Raw genomic sequence first — 13862 nt, 5'->3', positions numbered from 1 at the left:
GGGGGCGGTCAGACCACACTGGGCTATGCTGAACACGGGGCTAAGGGGACTGGAAGCCATGAAGATCTCCATCTTCTTTGTTCTCTCAAAATAACCTTCTTAGGAGTTCATTTTCCCTGGGAGACAGCACTTTGCAATATCTAAAGCATAAGTGAGAGCAAAGGTGTTTATGGACTTCAGGGCTTCTAAGAGCCAATAAAGTAGAGCTCCTTCATCCGTTAACAACCCATGTTTATTAGCAAAAATCCTCTGAACTTAATACGCCTTTGTCAGCAAAAGTAATTGATCTTGGCCGGTTAATTTGGCTGCTTTTACAGGCTGAGGACTTGCCACTCTTTTAAGAGTGTCTGACAGCGCTGTGGGGCTTCCTCCCTTCCATAAGCAATTTCCAAGAACACCGAGCCCATAGGCTTCTTAAAATAGTTTGGTAGAAGAGAACGCAGACACCTCTCACTGGCACCTTGGTCTTTAGTCTCACACGGCTGAAGACGACGAGTTTTACAGAAATGCCTGTGCCAGCCGCCACCGTCCTAGTCTCTGAAAATTCGACTGAACAGAGGCACACAGAACTGTTCACTGCTCAGTTAGGCAGGTAATAAAAACTCAAGCTTAAACAAAAGAGAAGCAGATGTGTGCTTTAACCATGGCTCAGTGTACTTCATAAGCCATTCTTTCCTTCTGCCTTAGGAAAGAGTCGCCTTCTTTCCGTTTTAGAAGGAATATAGGACGTAGTCACACTGAACACACGCTAACATGACTAGACCACTCTATGGAACAGCTGAAATAATTCAAGTTTCTGTCCCACCTATTAACATCGGGACCCTAGAGAAGTAATTCTCTGGGCTCTCTCATCCGCCTAAGGAGTAAATGGGGATGATGCAGTTTAACTAGTAATAGTAGAGCATTTCTGTACATGAGTCATGATGATATTCGCACCTAAAAATGTTAGACGCTCTGCTTCTGGAATGGGTCAGGGCGAAATTGTGAAACCCTCTCCAGATAGCTTCAAACATTAGCATGTTCTCAGCTGTCTGGAATGCTATATATACTGTCCCGACCTAAATCAAGGATGCAAAATCATGCGTAAGGCATTTGTTTCATTATCTAAGGAATCCATCTCAATGAGATAAAGAATCTTTCTGGTCGTCTGCCTCTGTCGCCACATCACAAAAACGCGGGTAGGAGCAAATTTGGAGAGTGTAACTGAGGGGGTTGGACACGAAATACAAGCCACCTGGCACACACGATATGGACTTGAGAGCGGGAGACACCTCAGCATGTTGCCGAGTCATCCGCCAGAGCCAGTGGTGTTGCTAGGGGTGCTGAGCACGTGCTCCACTCTGCAGGGAGTGCTCCAGGGCCGAGAGCAACCCGATGACACGGAGTATCTAACAACAGCGATTCTCTCTGGCAAGAAGGGGCCGGCCGGCTTTACAGGGGAGAATTGTCACAGCTGGAAGAGAAGACACGACTGGCTTTTGGTGCATTATATCACAAGACGGCACTAGGAGGGAAGGAGAGAAAGGCATTCCAGACTGGGAGGCGGCACGGGCCAGGGACTGGAGGTGTGAGAAAGAGTAATGGGCTGGGAAAGAGCAGGTGGTCGGTGTGCCACAGGCGTGTGTGTGAATGTGTACGTGTGCGTGTGTGTACACATATGCGTACGAATTCAGAGATATATAAATACGAGCGTACCTGCGTTTGCGTGCACACGCACGTGCACATACATACACTTACCTGCTGTAGTCGACTCTGTTGCTGTCCACCCCACCTTCTCGCCCTTACCGCTGAGTGCACACGCCAGACTTCCAACTGCCAGAGCCCGTGTTTCTTCCTCGTGCTGCTAGAGGCCACTTTGCCACTCAAGTGGCAGGCTTGAGATGGTACCCGATCGACAGCTCCCAGAGCAGAGAGGAGTTGGTGGAAATATATCCCAGCTCTCTTTCCCCTCAGGCGGGAAATTCTGAGGCAAGAATCAAACACTGGCTTCCAGACTTTACCCAGCAGGAGTGAGCTCTGGTCACACACAGTGATACTGGCCTGGTGACATTTGACTGGCTGCCTCCCTGCCTCGCTTCATCTGCACATTTTCTGCCAGAGTCTCCTCCACCCCACATAAGCTACATATATGCAAATACTTGTCTCAGGGTCTGTTTCTGGGGGAATCCGAATTTAGATGCATAAATGTATGTGTTTGTATTTATATTTATAGGCATGTCTATATGGGTCCGTATCAATGTGTGTGGATATAGTCGCTCACAGCTATAGAGATGCATGCACACAAATACATACGCACACAAATACATACGCGCACACACACCATGTCCGCGCTGAAAGGCGTAAATGTGTTTGCATCGCTCTATATACAGCACGGTCGTTTTCCTTTCCACCAAAGCACAGTGAATCGCTACACGCAGGCTTCCTTTTTAACAGAGGAACCTGCAGCCAAGGCCCCTCCCTGCAGCCTCCGCGGGGGCATTCAGTCTCACACCGGTCCTGTCCGAAGCCCTAGTCCAGCTTTGCCCTCTCACCCGGCGAATCAGCACCTGGCTCCTTCCAGGCCCGTCGATTCTGCACTTCGCAGTGCCAGGGCCAGGCTGTACGTTTGGAATGTCCCCTCCTAAAACAGACATTTGCACGGCCACCACTCTCGAGACAAGGCCATTTGCTGCCAAGATATTTTTTCTTTTTTTTAGTGTGCTACATTAACAGATAGCAAAATGAATATATATATATATATATAATACATATTTATATATAATACATATATATGTATTAAAAATGAGGTTATTTTAATAGCAAGCTGCAAAAAAGCAAGCTCTATACCTCAGATTTTTCACGAAAGGCAAAACTGCTCTGTGGCCCTCCCCATCCCCAAGCCTGCTGACTACTGTCCTGCCCCAAGCATGGGCTCCATCCTCGTTTCTGCTTATCCTGTCAGTGCCAATACTGACATCTGGAACATAACAGAAGCCATTAGCTGCCCCTTGCAGAGGGTGGCAACATGGAGGACTAGGAAGGATATAGGATTAGGGATATAAGAATGTAAAAAAGTCTATAAAGGGAGCTAGAAACTGATACAGAATATAGGCCTGGAGAGAGCTCGCCAAGCAGAAAAGCTTGGGCAAGTGAAAACATCTTTGGAGTTTTGTGTCTTCGAGCACAGATGAAAGCAGAACTCCCACGCATTGTGTCCAGAAATGCAGGAAATCTGAGCACCTTGAGTGCCTTTGAGTGTGTGACCCCTGCACACGCAATCTCCAAACTCACACCTAGGTAATTCAGAAGGACTGGCATCTGTCATTCCCAATCTCTAAACTCAATATCAGGACATTGGAAAACTTGGCATGACTTGCCATCGGTCAGCTGTACGCCCTTCCATCCTCTGTGCCACCTTCCAAATCCCCTCCCCAGGAGGCTCCAGGCCCAGCCTTGGCACACCTGCAGGGAAAGGCGACTGGCTCAGGTGCAGATTTTAAATTTCCTACTCAGATATGCCTTGTTTTTCCTCGATCCTCTCAAAAGAAGGAGATTCATAAAAATTATATATATATATATCAGGAAATTTTATAGCTACCAATACAAAAGAAATAAAATTGAGAAATGGGCAGTACTGAATGACAAATAGAAATTATGTACATAAGAAAATAACATCAAGCTCTTTAGCCAAAATCTGCAAAAGAGGAAAAACATGGAAATTGAATCTGAATATGCAAACTTATATCTCCATTAGTAAATCACTTCATCTCCATTAGTAAATTACTTTTGTGTTTTTATATATTATAATATAATACATATTATGTACCTCATATTATGTATTTTATATCTATATATATGTCAATATATCATGTTTACTTTAATCTGGACTCTCCAGGTTGTATGTACATGTGTGTAGGAAGGGGAAAGATTTTAGAAACAACATGTAGAGAAATGACAAATGCTATGATTTATGATGGTCCACATATGATTTTACTTTTGTAAAATTGGGATGCTAGAGTTCCCCATTGTTTAGTATTCTGAGATGCATACCGTATGTCTTTATTACAAAAGATTAAAAACTTTACAAATACACGGTTGTGCTAACTTCCTGGAGTGGTCGTTCAGACTAGATTCACCATCATCACCGTCACCACCATTGCCACCAATGATCTTACTCCAAAGTTAAAACACGTAAATAAAAAAGACCCCCTTAAAATTGTAACCTGAGCCAAGTTTCTTTTTTCGTGCTTAAACACTTTGAAGATCTCCTCAGTATATAAATTACAAGTCAACAGTGCTTGGAATAGCAAGTCTGGGGCTTTGTCTCACTAATCTCTACTCTGTCCTGAATCCACAGTTTGGGGGCCACTTCCCACTGCCCATTCCCCTCAGTGTAACGGAGTTACCCTCCAATCAGGCTCTCCCGCCCTGCAGAACACACCAAGGCCAGCTGCACGTGTCCCCCTCTGCTTCCCATTTCACGGCACTGAGGAGCTCAGCAGCTGCTTTAGCGAGAAGCTTCTCTGCCCGGAAGAGCAGACAATCCCTGTCTTCCTAAAGAAGAAGGCAAGCGGAGAAAAACAGCCCTCTTTCTCTCTTTAGAGCAGTGGTTCTCGATCAGGAGTCAACTTGTTGTCGAGAGGACATGTGACATTGCCTGCAGACATTTTTGGTCGTCACAACCGAGGTGGTGAGTGCTACTGGAATCTAATGGGTGGCAGCCAGGGACACCACTAAACATCCGCTAAATGGGACAGCCGCCGCCACGAAGAACGCCCCAGCCCAGAACATCCCCAGCTCCCGGGGCGAGGAACCTGCCGTAGAGAGATGAGCTCTCCCCGTGGTTCCCCATCCGGAGGCAGAGGAAGGGAGATGGTAAAGAGAGTCAGGGCCGCTCTCATGGGTCTCGGCGGCAAGGAACCGGGAGGAAAGCCCGTGGAACACCCCAGGGTAAACTTACGACGCAGGAGCACTTGGTGCACTTGTTCCCTTCCGGCCGGAAGTCCTCGCCTTCTCGGTACTGCACGCCCTCGAACACACAGCCTGGAAGGCAAAGCGGAGTTGAGAATTAGGGCAGCGGTCTCCGTTCAGCTTGACACTACTCATCTATCCACTGCTCATCCATCTCCCACCTCCACCTCCGCCTAGCGCTGTGTCCTCTTTAACCAGAGGATGAAACTGCTCCATGGTTAGGGGGAAAAAAAAAAAAAGTTCAGAAGACTGACATGGGCCCAGAAGCCCAAGATGCTAGAAGGCATGGAAGAAGTCGGAAGCCGGGTCAGCTCGGGGGGCAGCAGTGCACGATGCTGAACCCTGCAGAGTCCGAGGAGCTCACATGGCCATCTTGACCACGGCTGGGGGACCCAAACCCCAGAGAGCTCGAGGAGGCCACCAAAGAAAGCCCAGTGACAGATGTCGATGATAAGCTAATGAACAGACGACATGGAAAGCTGCCACCAGGGGAACACCCGGGAATTGCCCCGCCTCTACCAGGCCCTGTGTACTCCTGATCTCACGCCATCTGCACAGTCAGCCTACAAGGTAAGGACTCTTGTCACTGTCCCCATCGATGAGGAACACCCAGCTGGCAGGTGGCAGAGCTGGGATTCGAACTCAGCTCTGACCCTCCAGCCACACTGTGCAGAGGGTCAGGCCCCAAAGCAAGAAGAGGCAGAGGCACTCCGGGGGCTGCCATGCAGGTTTTAAGTCCCGCCCTATGTGTCGTTAGAGGCACTGAGGCCTCCACCGCATTTGGCTAAAAATAGGACCAAAAACCCAGGAGGTATCTCCTATTCCAAAAGATGCTCAGGACACTGTTGTGTTCTTAACAGAGCTCACGCATGACCTGAAGCACAGTCTGACCACTAATCGAGTGTCACACAGACTGTCAGCTAATGGCAAAGCCTCTCTCCTCAAGCCTGTCCTCACGAAGTGCTTTGCCAGAACAGCTGAGGTCACTTTCCACACAGTAGACAATGCTGGAAACAATACTACCAATGGCTGAAACTCAGCACAGGGGGCTGTTGCAAACGACTGACTCATGCCCCTGGGAGCAAGTGTTCAGGGCCTGCCAACTGAAGTCATCGACAGAACCCACCAAACTCATGAAGCAGCTGGTTCCTGACAAAGAGCAACCAGGATTACCCATAACCACCTCATCTGGCTGCTGGACCTGTTTGTTTTAAAGCTATATATGGAGCCCTTTGTTCAACTGAAAAGCCGAATGCTACCGAGTCTGAAGTTGAATAGCCAAGGGAAACTGCTTTTAAAGCCCCTTTGATACCCATACCCGTGCAATCAGCCACCGCCTTCCCATTGATGCAGGAAGACCTGCTAAGCTTGAGTCCCTCCCAGGGGTCCTATCTCACTGTTGTTAACAAGGGCAGGTGCCCGGTCATCTCTTTTCAAAGGACACTGCCAACAAAGGGTCTTCGATTCTTGCAGCACTGGTTCTGTCATACAGATTGCCAGACAACAAACTACATTTGACGACTTAAACAGGGACTTTTAAATGAAAATCCTATGCAAACTCTTCCTATCACGACTCGCCATCCGTGAGCCAAGAGTCAAATGAAAGGAAGGAGCAGACTACTAAGAATGCCTGAAATCTGTCTCAGGAAGAAGCTGGCCACAGACCGTACCTGTTCGTCATTATGTGGAATATCATTCCATGATCAATGACAGATGCCAGTCCTTCTGACTTACCGAGGAGAATGCCCCAAGCCGTCCCTGGACCGTCCCTATATAGCCTTAGCCGAGGCCTCCCTCTAAGACAAAAGATAAAGCATTCTGATTTGCATCCTAAAGATTGGCCTTTGAAATTAAGAAGAGGGGGCAAAGTTGATTCTTGATCCCATAACCGAGGGCACAGAGCCTGCCTAGGTGTCAGGGGCCTTGTGTAGCATGCTAACTGTTAAAGATTTGCCTCCCAGGGCATATGGAACCAAGCAGAACAGCTCTCATGGCCTATGGGGTGGTGGGAGGTAGGACAATATGGTGGCCAAGAAAGAGAAGAAACCACCCCCCAACCACAGCTTTGGCCTTTCCTCACTCACAGGCCTCAGGCAGGTACTTATTCTCACTGACCTAATTCTTTCCTCGTGAACTGCGGACAGTACTCCCTCCCTCACTGGATGGTCATGAGCACTTAACAGTGCAGTATGTGCAATCATGGAGTTTGGCCTTTCCTTCCTGGGAACTCAACCAGAAAGCAAAGTGGAAGACGCAGTTGCTCAAATATGGTAACTTCAGCTGCTGTTTGTACACGCACACTTTCAAAGGCAGCCTAAAAATATGACTGTCCTGACTGAGGAGGAACGGTATATACACTGAGTTGATTCTCTATCAATAAAGCAACAGTCTACTCAACGCGACTAAATTCATATTTAAGAGCTATGATCGTTTTTAAATCTATATATTATAAAAACTTTGCTCTGTTATCAATCTCAAGCTTGGCTATGCACAGAAATTATCTGAGAGGCCAAAGTCCCACCCTTGGAAATTCTGATGGAACTGGTCTGTGTGCAGCCTAGGCATCAAGATTCATTTTTTAAAGCTTCCTGGTGGTTTTAGTGTACACTCTAGAGGACTACTGATCTAACTTCATATAGATCTTTTAGGCATTTAAGAGTATGGCTACATGATATGAAGCATATTTAATGCATTCACAAGAAAAAAGTACCCAAGCAAACTCTATTCGGTGCATATGAAATAAATAGATTATGGGACAAATTATTTTACTTTCAACCAGTTTGGGGCCTTTACATAAGCTCATGTAATAATACTTCATAGAAAGCTCACTGTAAAAAGGAAGTTTGGCTCAATAAAGACTGTCCAGGGATCTCAAGGAGGTCGAGAGTAGTGGAGAGTGTCATTCAAAGATGAGAAAAGTCATGACCAGAGGAGGGACTCAGGTCTAGGCACACTTCAGGATGTGGAGGGGAGTGGCAGATGCCTGCGGAGGTGGGAGGGACTCATCTTTGAGAACTCCACCATGTTGCCTCAGCCATGTGCCAGAAGGTCCGCAGAACAGAGGGCTCTTTGAAGATTAAAAGCAAAGAGTAGTTGTGAGTATCACCTCCAAAGCACTCAGAGAAAAACCCAAAATGCGCAGAACATCTGTCTAAGAGTATGTACCCAAGATTTTTTCAGGGGCTTAAAGGATCAAGAAAAAATCTCTCACCTCAAAATCTTTGGGCTCTAGCAATGGGCAAGAAAAGATGCAGGAGGCCTGAACGTCCTGTTTGGAAAAGTAAGAGGAGACACTCGAGCCACTGGGAAGGAAGGGCCCTTCGCTGTCATCCTCTTAAAAGACAGTGGGTTTCTCCATCACACTGTAAATTGAGATGAGCAGAACCCTAGGCTAAATTCACTTACAGACATAGCCCTCCGTTTTCAGAAAACATCTGGTCACCTCATCACCAAGGCAAGCTCTGGCCAGGGGACTGCAACGTGAAGCAGTAAAAAGACGATTCTGGTAGCAAAGGAAAGCCACAGTCCTCCCTTCCAAAATAAGCATTACCTGTGGCCCTGTGGAGCGGAAAGCAGGCCTTCTGAGCCTGGAGCATCCTCCTGCCAAGACCTACAGCACGGTGCATTCATCCTGGGCTCACCAGAGTCCCACCGGATATTTCTATGCAAAGAGGTTTGTTCTCTAAACCCATTAGGTACACAGATGTAAAGTGAGAAAAATTCTAGTCAAGAAAGGGGGAAATCATGCAGTCTTGAGAGATCTCAGAGGTTTCAACAGTACTGTGCTGCTCCCCTTCCTGAAAACTTTACCTGGACAGGTGGGGCAGCACGTTCCCAGGTGCCTGGAAGGGTTTTTACAATGAACAACACATCGCACTTCAGACTCTGTGACAACGCCTTCCTGAAAAACAAAACACCACAAGCAAAGTCAGCCTCAAATTCCCACTGAGGAGTTATTCACTTTTGGAAAGTAACCAAGGTAACAGGAGAAAAGTCTGAACACAAAATGCGCAAAGCAAGGGTCAGTGTCAGGTCCAGAGGTACGTGGCACAAATGAGTTCAGATCTCCCCAGCTCACCCCCTCGACACTTTTGAATACAGAATGCAAATCTTGTTATCTATTCTTTACTCTGCTTTTATTTAGTCTTTCTCTTTGGCCCTTATTTACTTACTTACTTACTTATTTACTTAACTTTTAACAATACTATTTTATTTATACTCACGTATGAAAAAAGTGGCTGTACTATCGTGTTTACATACATATCAATATTGAAAACGGAGTTTGATAATGAATCACACCCAAATTTTATAAAGAACACACGAACACCAAAACACTGATTGGTTATAGAAAGCAGAGTAGAAGGAGAAACCATTAGTTACCATTTTCATTTTCATTTTCAAAGAGCAGCATCCACTGAGAAGAATCAAATCAATTAGTAATGTTCATCTCTACTGCAAGATAACATCCGTAGAAAAGTGAGTGGTTGTACTGATTTTACTGCTTTTCCTAAGCCATTTTATCTTCTTCACACTCGGTGATCTATGTTGCATTGAGAAAGAAAAAAACAACTGGCAAAATACCATAAACACAAGATCAAAAAAGGATCTGTGCCTTAGTTCTATAACTGAAGAATTGCAAAAAGCTATGGCCCAGGATCAATTTCCCTTTTGTATCTGCAACCCAGATGGAGGATTCGAGTTAGTTCCCAGCATGAATTTCCTGTCCATTATCTTCAGATTGTCCTTTTCCAGTAAAAAACTAACGGCGGAAAATAAAGGTACATTTTCACCATCGGAAAACTTTTCATAGGAGGATATAAGAAAGAAGTTAGAATTCAACTCAATTGGAAATAAACCAGATCATTAGACTAGCTGCTACCTGGCTGGTACCTAGTTGAAACCAGTACATGCAGGCTCTACCAAAAAGTGTTTTGAATGACAGCCTCCTTATTTCTTGCAACCACCCTATGAGGTAGCACTATCCTCATTTCATGGGGGATGTAAATGAGGTCCAGGGAGGCTAAGTAACATTTTATGAGTGACAGAATCCGTATTTTACTTACTACACTGCGCTCTTTCCCCTGTTACTGAATCTAGGTCTTATGAAGATGAGAGTTTGGAGAGAGGGGTTGTAACTGTGTCATTCTGCAGAGAAGCATCTCGAATGAAGACTTTCTTGATGGGGGGCATCAATAAACAGCCATTTCCTGCATTCATAGATGAGGTCTCCTTCCCCAAAGAAGGAAGAAAGTTAGCAGGAGTGGGAAGGTGCCGGCTGAGCCAAGGAGAAGATCTTTCTAACAAACTTAACAGAGGTTTGCCCTTATGGTTACTGAATGAAATGATATTTTTAAATTAGCTAGAGGGACCTAGGAAGAGTTTTTGAAAAAGAGGAAAATTAAAAGCAAAGTTCATCTTAGGAGGGTAAGATTTCCTTTCTGTGCTCTGTTCTGCAGTTCAGCACTTCCTGATGCCCAGGGCTGTTGGTCTTTAAGACCTCTTCCAATGATAATTTGGTATTCCTTCATCATGCTCTCTGAGCCATGCCAAGTGGCTAGTGACTCGGATGATAGGTGGCAGGAATTTCTGTGTCGACAATTGGCGATGCCTTAATGTATTATTCAGTCAACAAAACATTCCCTCCCAGGTAATCATTTTCATTTAATTTAAGCAAAGTCTTCATCCAGAGGCAGGAAAATTCCCCACTGGTCCAGACAACTTGAGGATCTTCAAGTCCTCTGTCTGTTGCAGAAACATGTTATGCTACACTCCGAAAGGCACACAGTTGTCTCATTGAGAAAAAAGTGTAGGGGAACAAACTGATGGTTGCTGGATGGGAGGAGGTTGAGGAGGTGGATGGAAAAGCAAAGGGATTAGGAAGTACAAATTGGTAGTTAGAAAAAAAGGGGATGTAAAGTACAGCATAGGGAACATAGTCTAGAGTATTGTAATTACTATGCATAGTGCCAGGTGGGTATTAGACGAATTGGGGGGATCGCTTTGTAAATTATATAAATGTCTGACTACCATGCTGTTTCCATGAAATTCATATAAAATAATATTGAAGGTCAACTGTAACTGAAAATAAGGAAATTTTTTAACAAGTTGAAACAATCGATCAATCAAGACCGTGTAACTATGGCTTTCAGAGCACCCCTATCAAAGAGTGGAAATTTCATTGATCAAGAAGCAGGGCAGAGGTGGGGTGGTGCAAATTTTAGAATGAATGTGGGCTTTCGATGTTATTAAAACTCACTGTTCTGGTCTCTTTGTTCCATGAAGCTGACTGACTTTATAACCTGGAGTGAAAATTCAACAAATATTTATCGATTCAATTACTCTATTATTTACATCTGTTCTATCTACTACTTATTTTCACGAATAATTTAGATTTACTACATAAATAAGCTGAACACTTAACTGAACAAATAACTGAAGATCTTATGAGTGAACACACCCACCGCGGGCATATAATAAACACGAAAACGTGAAATTCAGATTCAATAAACTAAATGTCAATATACTTGAGATAAGATCAGAGAGAAATATACATTATTATACTAAATTTCCTTTCTTCTTTAAGCGCAAAAGCATATCCTTGGACAGTGAAACGGGGCTAAGGGTAAAATGATTTAACAGCATCTTCTGTACAGAGAAGAATTTTTAAGTGATTTCAAAATTAGATAAGCATTTTAAGAGCATTTTTCCAGAAATAAAAATAGGAGTTTGAAATTTTAGATTCTTCATTTTTCATTTAGTTCAGCTCGGGTGTTTAAGGCTTAAAGAATTCGTGCCACGTGGAAGCGATGACCTTTCAGAGCCCGGCACCAACCACTGTGGGCTCCATGGGAGCTGAACTGGTAGTTTTTAAATTTGTCAGGTTGAAATCATTGAGGTTAAAGTGTACTAATTGCTTTGATTGAGGATAGTGTACAGATTGGCTCCAGTTCAAAATGTTTCCAAACCAAAGAAGGAAAACATATATCCTCTAACAATACCTCTTTCTGCTAACAGGAATTTGTGCTTTGCCGAAAGTTGACTCATAGGAAGACATGAATTCTCCCCAAGGACATATGCATCTTCACAGAGTTTTTCCAGGCACAATTTAACAAGGATGAACGTTTCCACTGTGCGTTTGGAAGCAAGTCCTATACAATATCTGCTCCGTGCCTACCTCATTATGGTGAACATCACGATAAATACATACGAGGTTACAGTGGTTTTGCATTTATTTTCTTTTTTGCGTTTTGTTTTGTTCTGTGTTGTCCGAAAGGAACTTCTAAGGAAGACCTCACAGATTCCTTTTCGCTGGAGAGTGAAACAGTTGGACTTTACCTGGCACTGGCGTAGGACACAGGGTTCTGCAGCACTCTGCCATTTGAAGGAGCTGTTATAGGTATTTCCTTCGTAGGAGCAACCTAGACAGGAAACACAGAAGCAGGAAGACAGGCCAGGAATGAATGTGGGTTTCCTTTATCTTTGGAGCGAAGGAGTCATATCTTCTAAGCCAGGACTAGGGATCACAGGAAGCATCACACTCCTTGGCTATCTTCCCCAAAACACAACTCAGCTTTTTAAATATCCACTCGGCTTTCGCTTATTTTAATTCTTTGTCTACTGAGAAGATTAACCTCGCAGACTATATTTTCAAATGAAAAGCCATGGATTGATGAGCTATCTTGGCCCAAATGCATAATCTCGTGACTTTATTTATGCCGAGTGAAGTATAAGGCGGACCAGGGCTAAAAACACTGTGGCGAAAGGGGATTTTACATAAGACTAAATGAACTCAAATGCTGCAGGTCAAGAAGGAAGTTTAAAACATGGTAGGAAATAAAAGCAGAAAATTCAAATATCGGAAATAATTGCAAAATCTTATGCCCATCTAAGACTACGCTCGACAAACCTCTGTCTTCACCAGATGAACTCTTCCAAGTCTGGCCTCTCAACACTAAGAGCTAAGGTTTCACATTTCACTTTTAGGTTGAGAACTAGATTAAGGAAATCCGAAACCATCAATGTATGGATTATCACATCCTAATTCACTAGCCAAAACAGAAGTCATAATCAGCCACTGGAAAAACCAGAAGTCAAAGGCCAGAGACCCTGAAAAGAGGCAACGAGCCAGTTAGCTTAAGTCCCTGCAGAAAGAGCCAAAGATATAACGGTGTGGAGATCACAGCCTAGATCTTGATTTAGTTGGTCCGAATAGCACCCTCCAACCTGTGTGTCACGCTTCTGGGGAAGATACACCTGGCTATGTCTCGAGTCACTGCGTAGTAGGTTATTAGGAGCCAACCAGGCAATGCAGAGCAGGAACACACACGTGGGGATGATTCAGAGGTAAAGGGGACTGCCTGTGTGTACCAACGATTGACTTCTGGCAAGCTGATCGACTTCAATTTACATCAGTTTTTCTTGTCCGAGAAACAGAGAGGAGACTTGTCTCCTTCCCTAAATTCTTTTAGATACTGCTATGGTAATAATTTTTTTTTAAAAAATGCTCTTAATATGTATAAACAGAATAATGAAAGACTTAAGAAAATGTCAATAGACATTTTCGTAAACTTGGAACCACGATGTGAATTCGCAGAGAGTTATGAATGACTGAAAAGATCTCGGCAGCACTCCCCTCTCGAGCTCCCACAAATCAAATTACTAAAGTGCACAGCTGATTGGAAACATATTAGGGAAATGCTTTCACTATATATTTTTTAATTTCCTTTGCATAAAGTGTTACGGCGATAAAATGTTCAACCACGGGAACCCCTCGCACATTACAAATACTTAGGCCAAACCAAGAATGAATACAGTGAATTTTCAACAATGAAAACCAATATAAAACAATTTGGGCAAGCATAAATCTTACCGAACAAACACACTTACAATAGACGTGCCATGTGCATGTCTGA

At 44.3% G+C, this 13862-nt stretch overlaps 1 protein-coding gene across 6 annotated transcripts in view; it reads right to left on the bottom strand.

The window, feature by feature from the left end:
* Window positions 1–13862, bottom strand: part of BMPER (BMP binding endothelial regulator) — a 219466-nt gene that overhangs the window by 154618 nt on the left and 50986 nt on the right. For 5 of the 6 annotated variants that reach the window (XM_006912119.3, XM_015589542.2, XM_015589541.2 and 2 more), the window contains exons 4-6: window positions 12286–12368; window positions 8761–8851; window positions 4940–5022 (exon numbers count right to left, since the gene is read on the bottom strand). In XM_006912119.3, coding sequence (XP_006912181.2) covers window positions 4940–5022; window positions 8761–8851; window positions 12286–12368 — 257 coding nt within the window. Of the gene's footprint in view, window positions 1–4939; window positions 5023–8760; window positions 8852–9330; window positions 9402–12285; window positions 12369–13862 lie in introns of those variants that run through there. The other variant, XM_015589543.2, reaches the window with a different exon arrangement.

This window comes from Pteropus alecto, unplaced genomic scaffold (assembly GCF_000325575.1).
Source record: "Pteropus alecto unplaced genomic scaffold, ASM32557v1 scaffold21, whole genome shotgun sequence".
NCBI classification, from domain to species: Eukaryota; Metazoa; Chordata; class Mammalia; order Chiroptera; family Pteropodidae; genus Pteropus; species Pteropus alecto.
The sequence above is the reverse complement of the archived record's forward strand: the minus strand, read 5'-3'. Positions and strand labels throughout refer to the sequence as shown.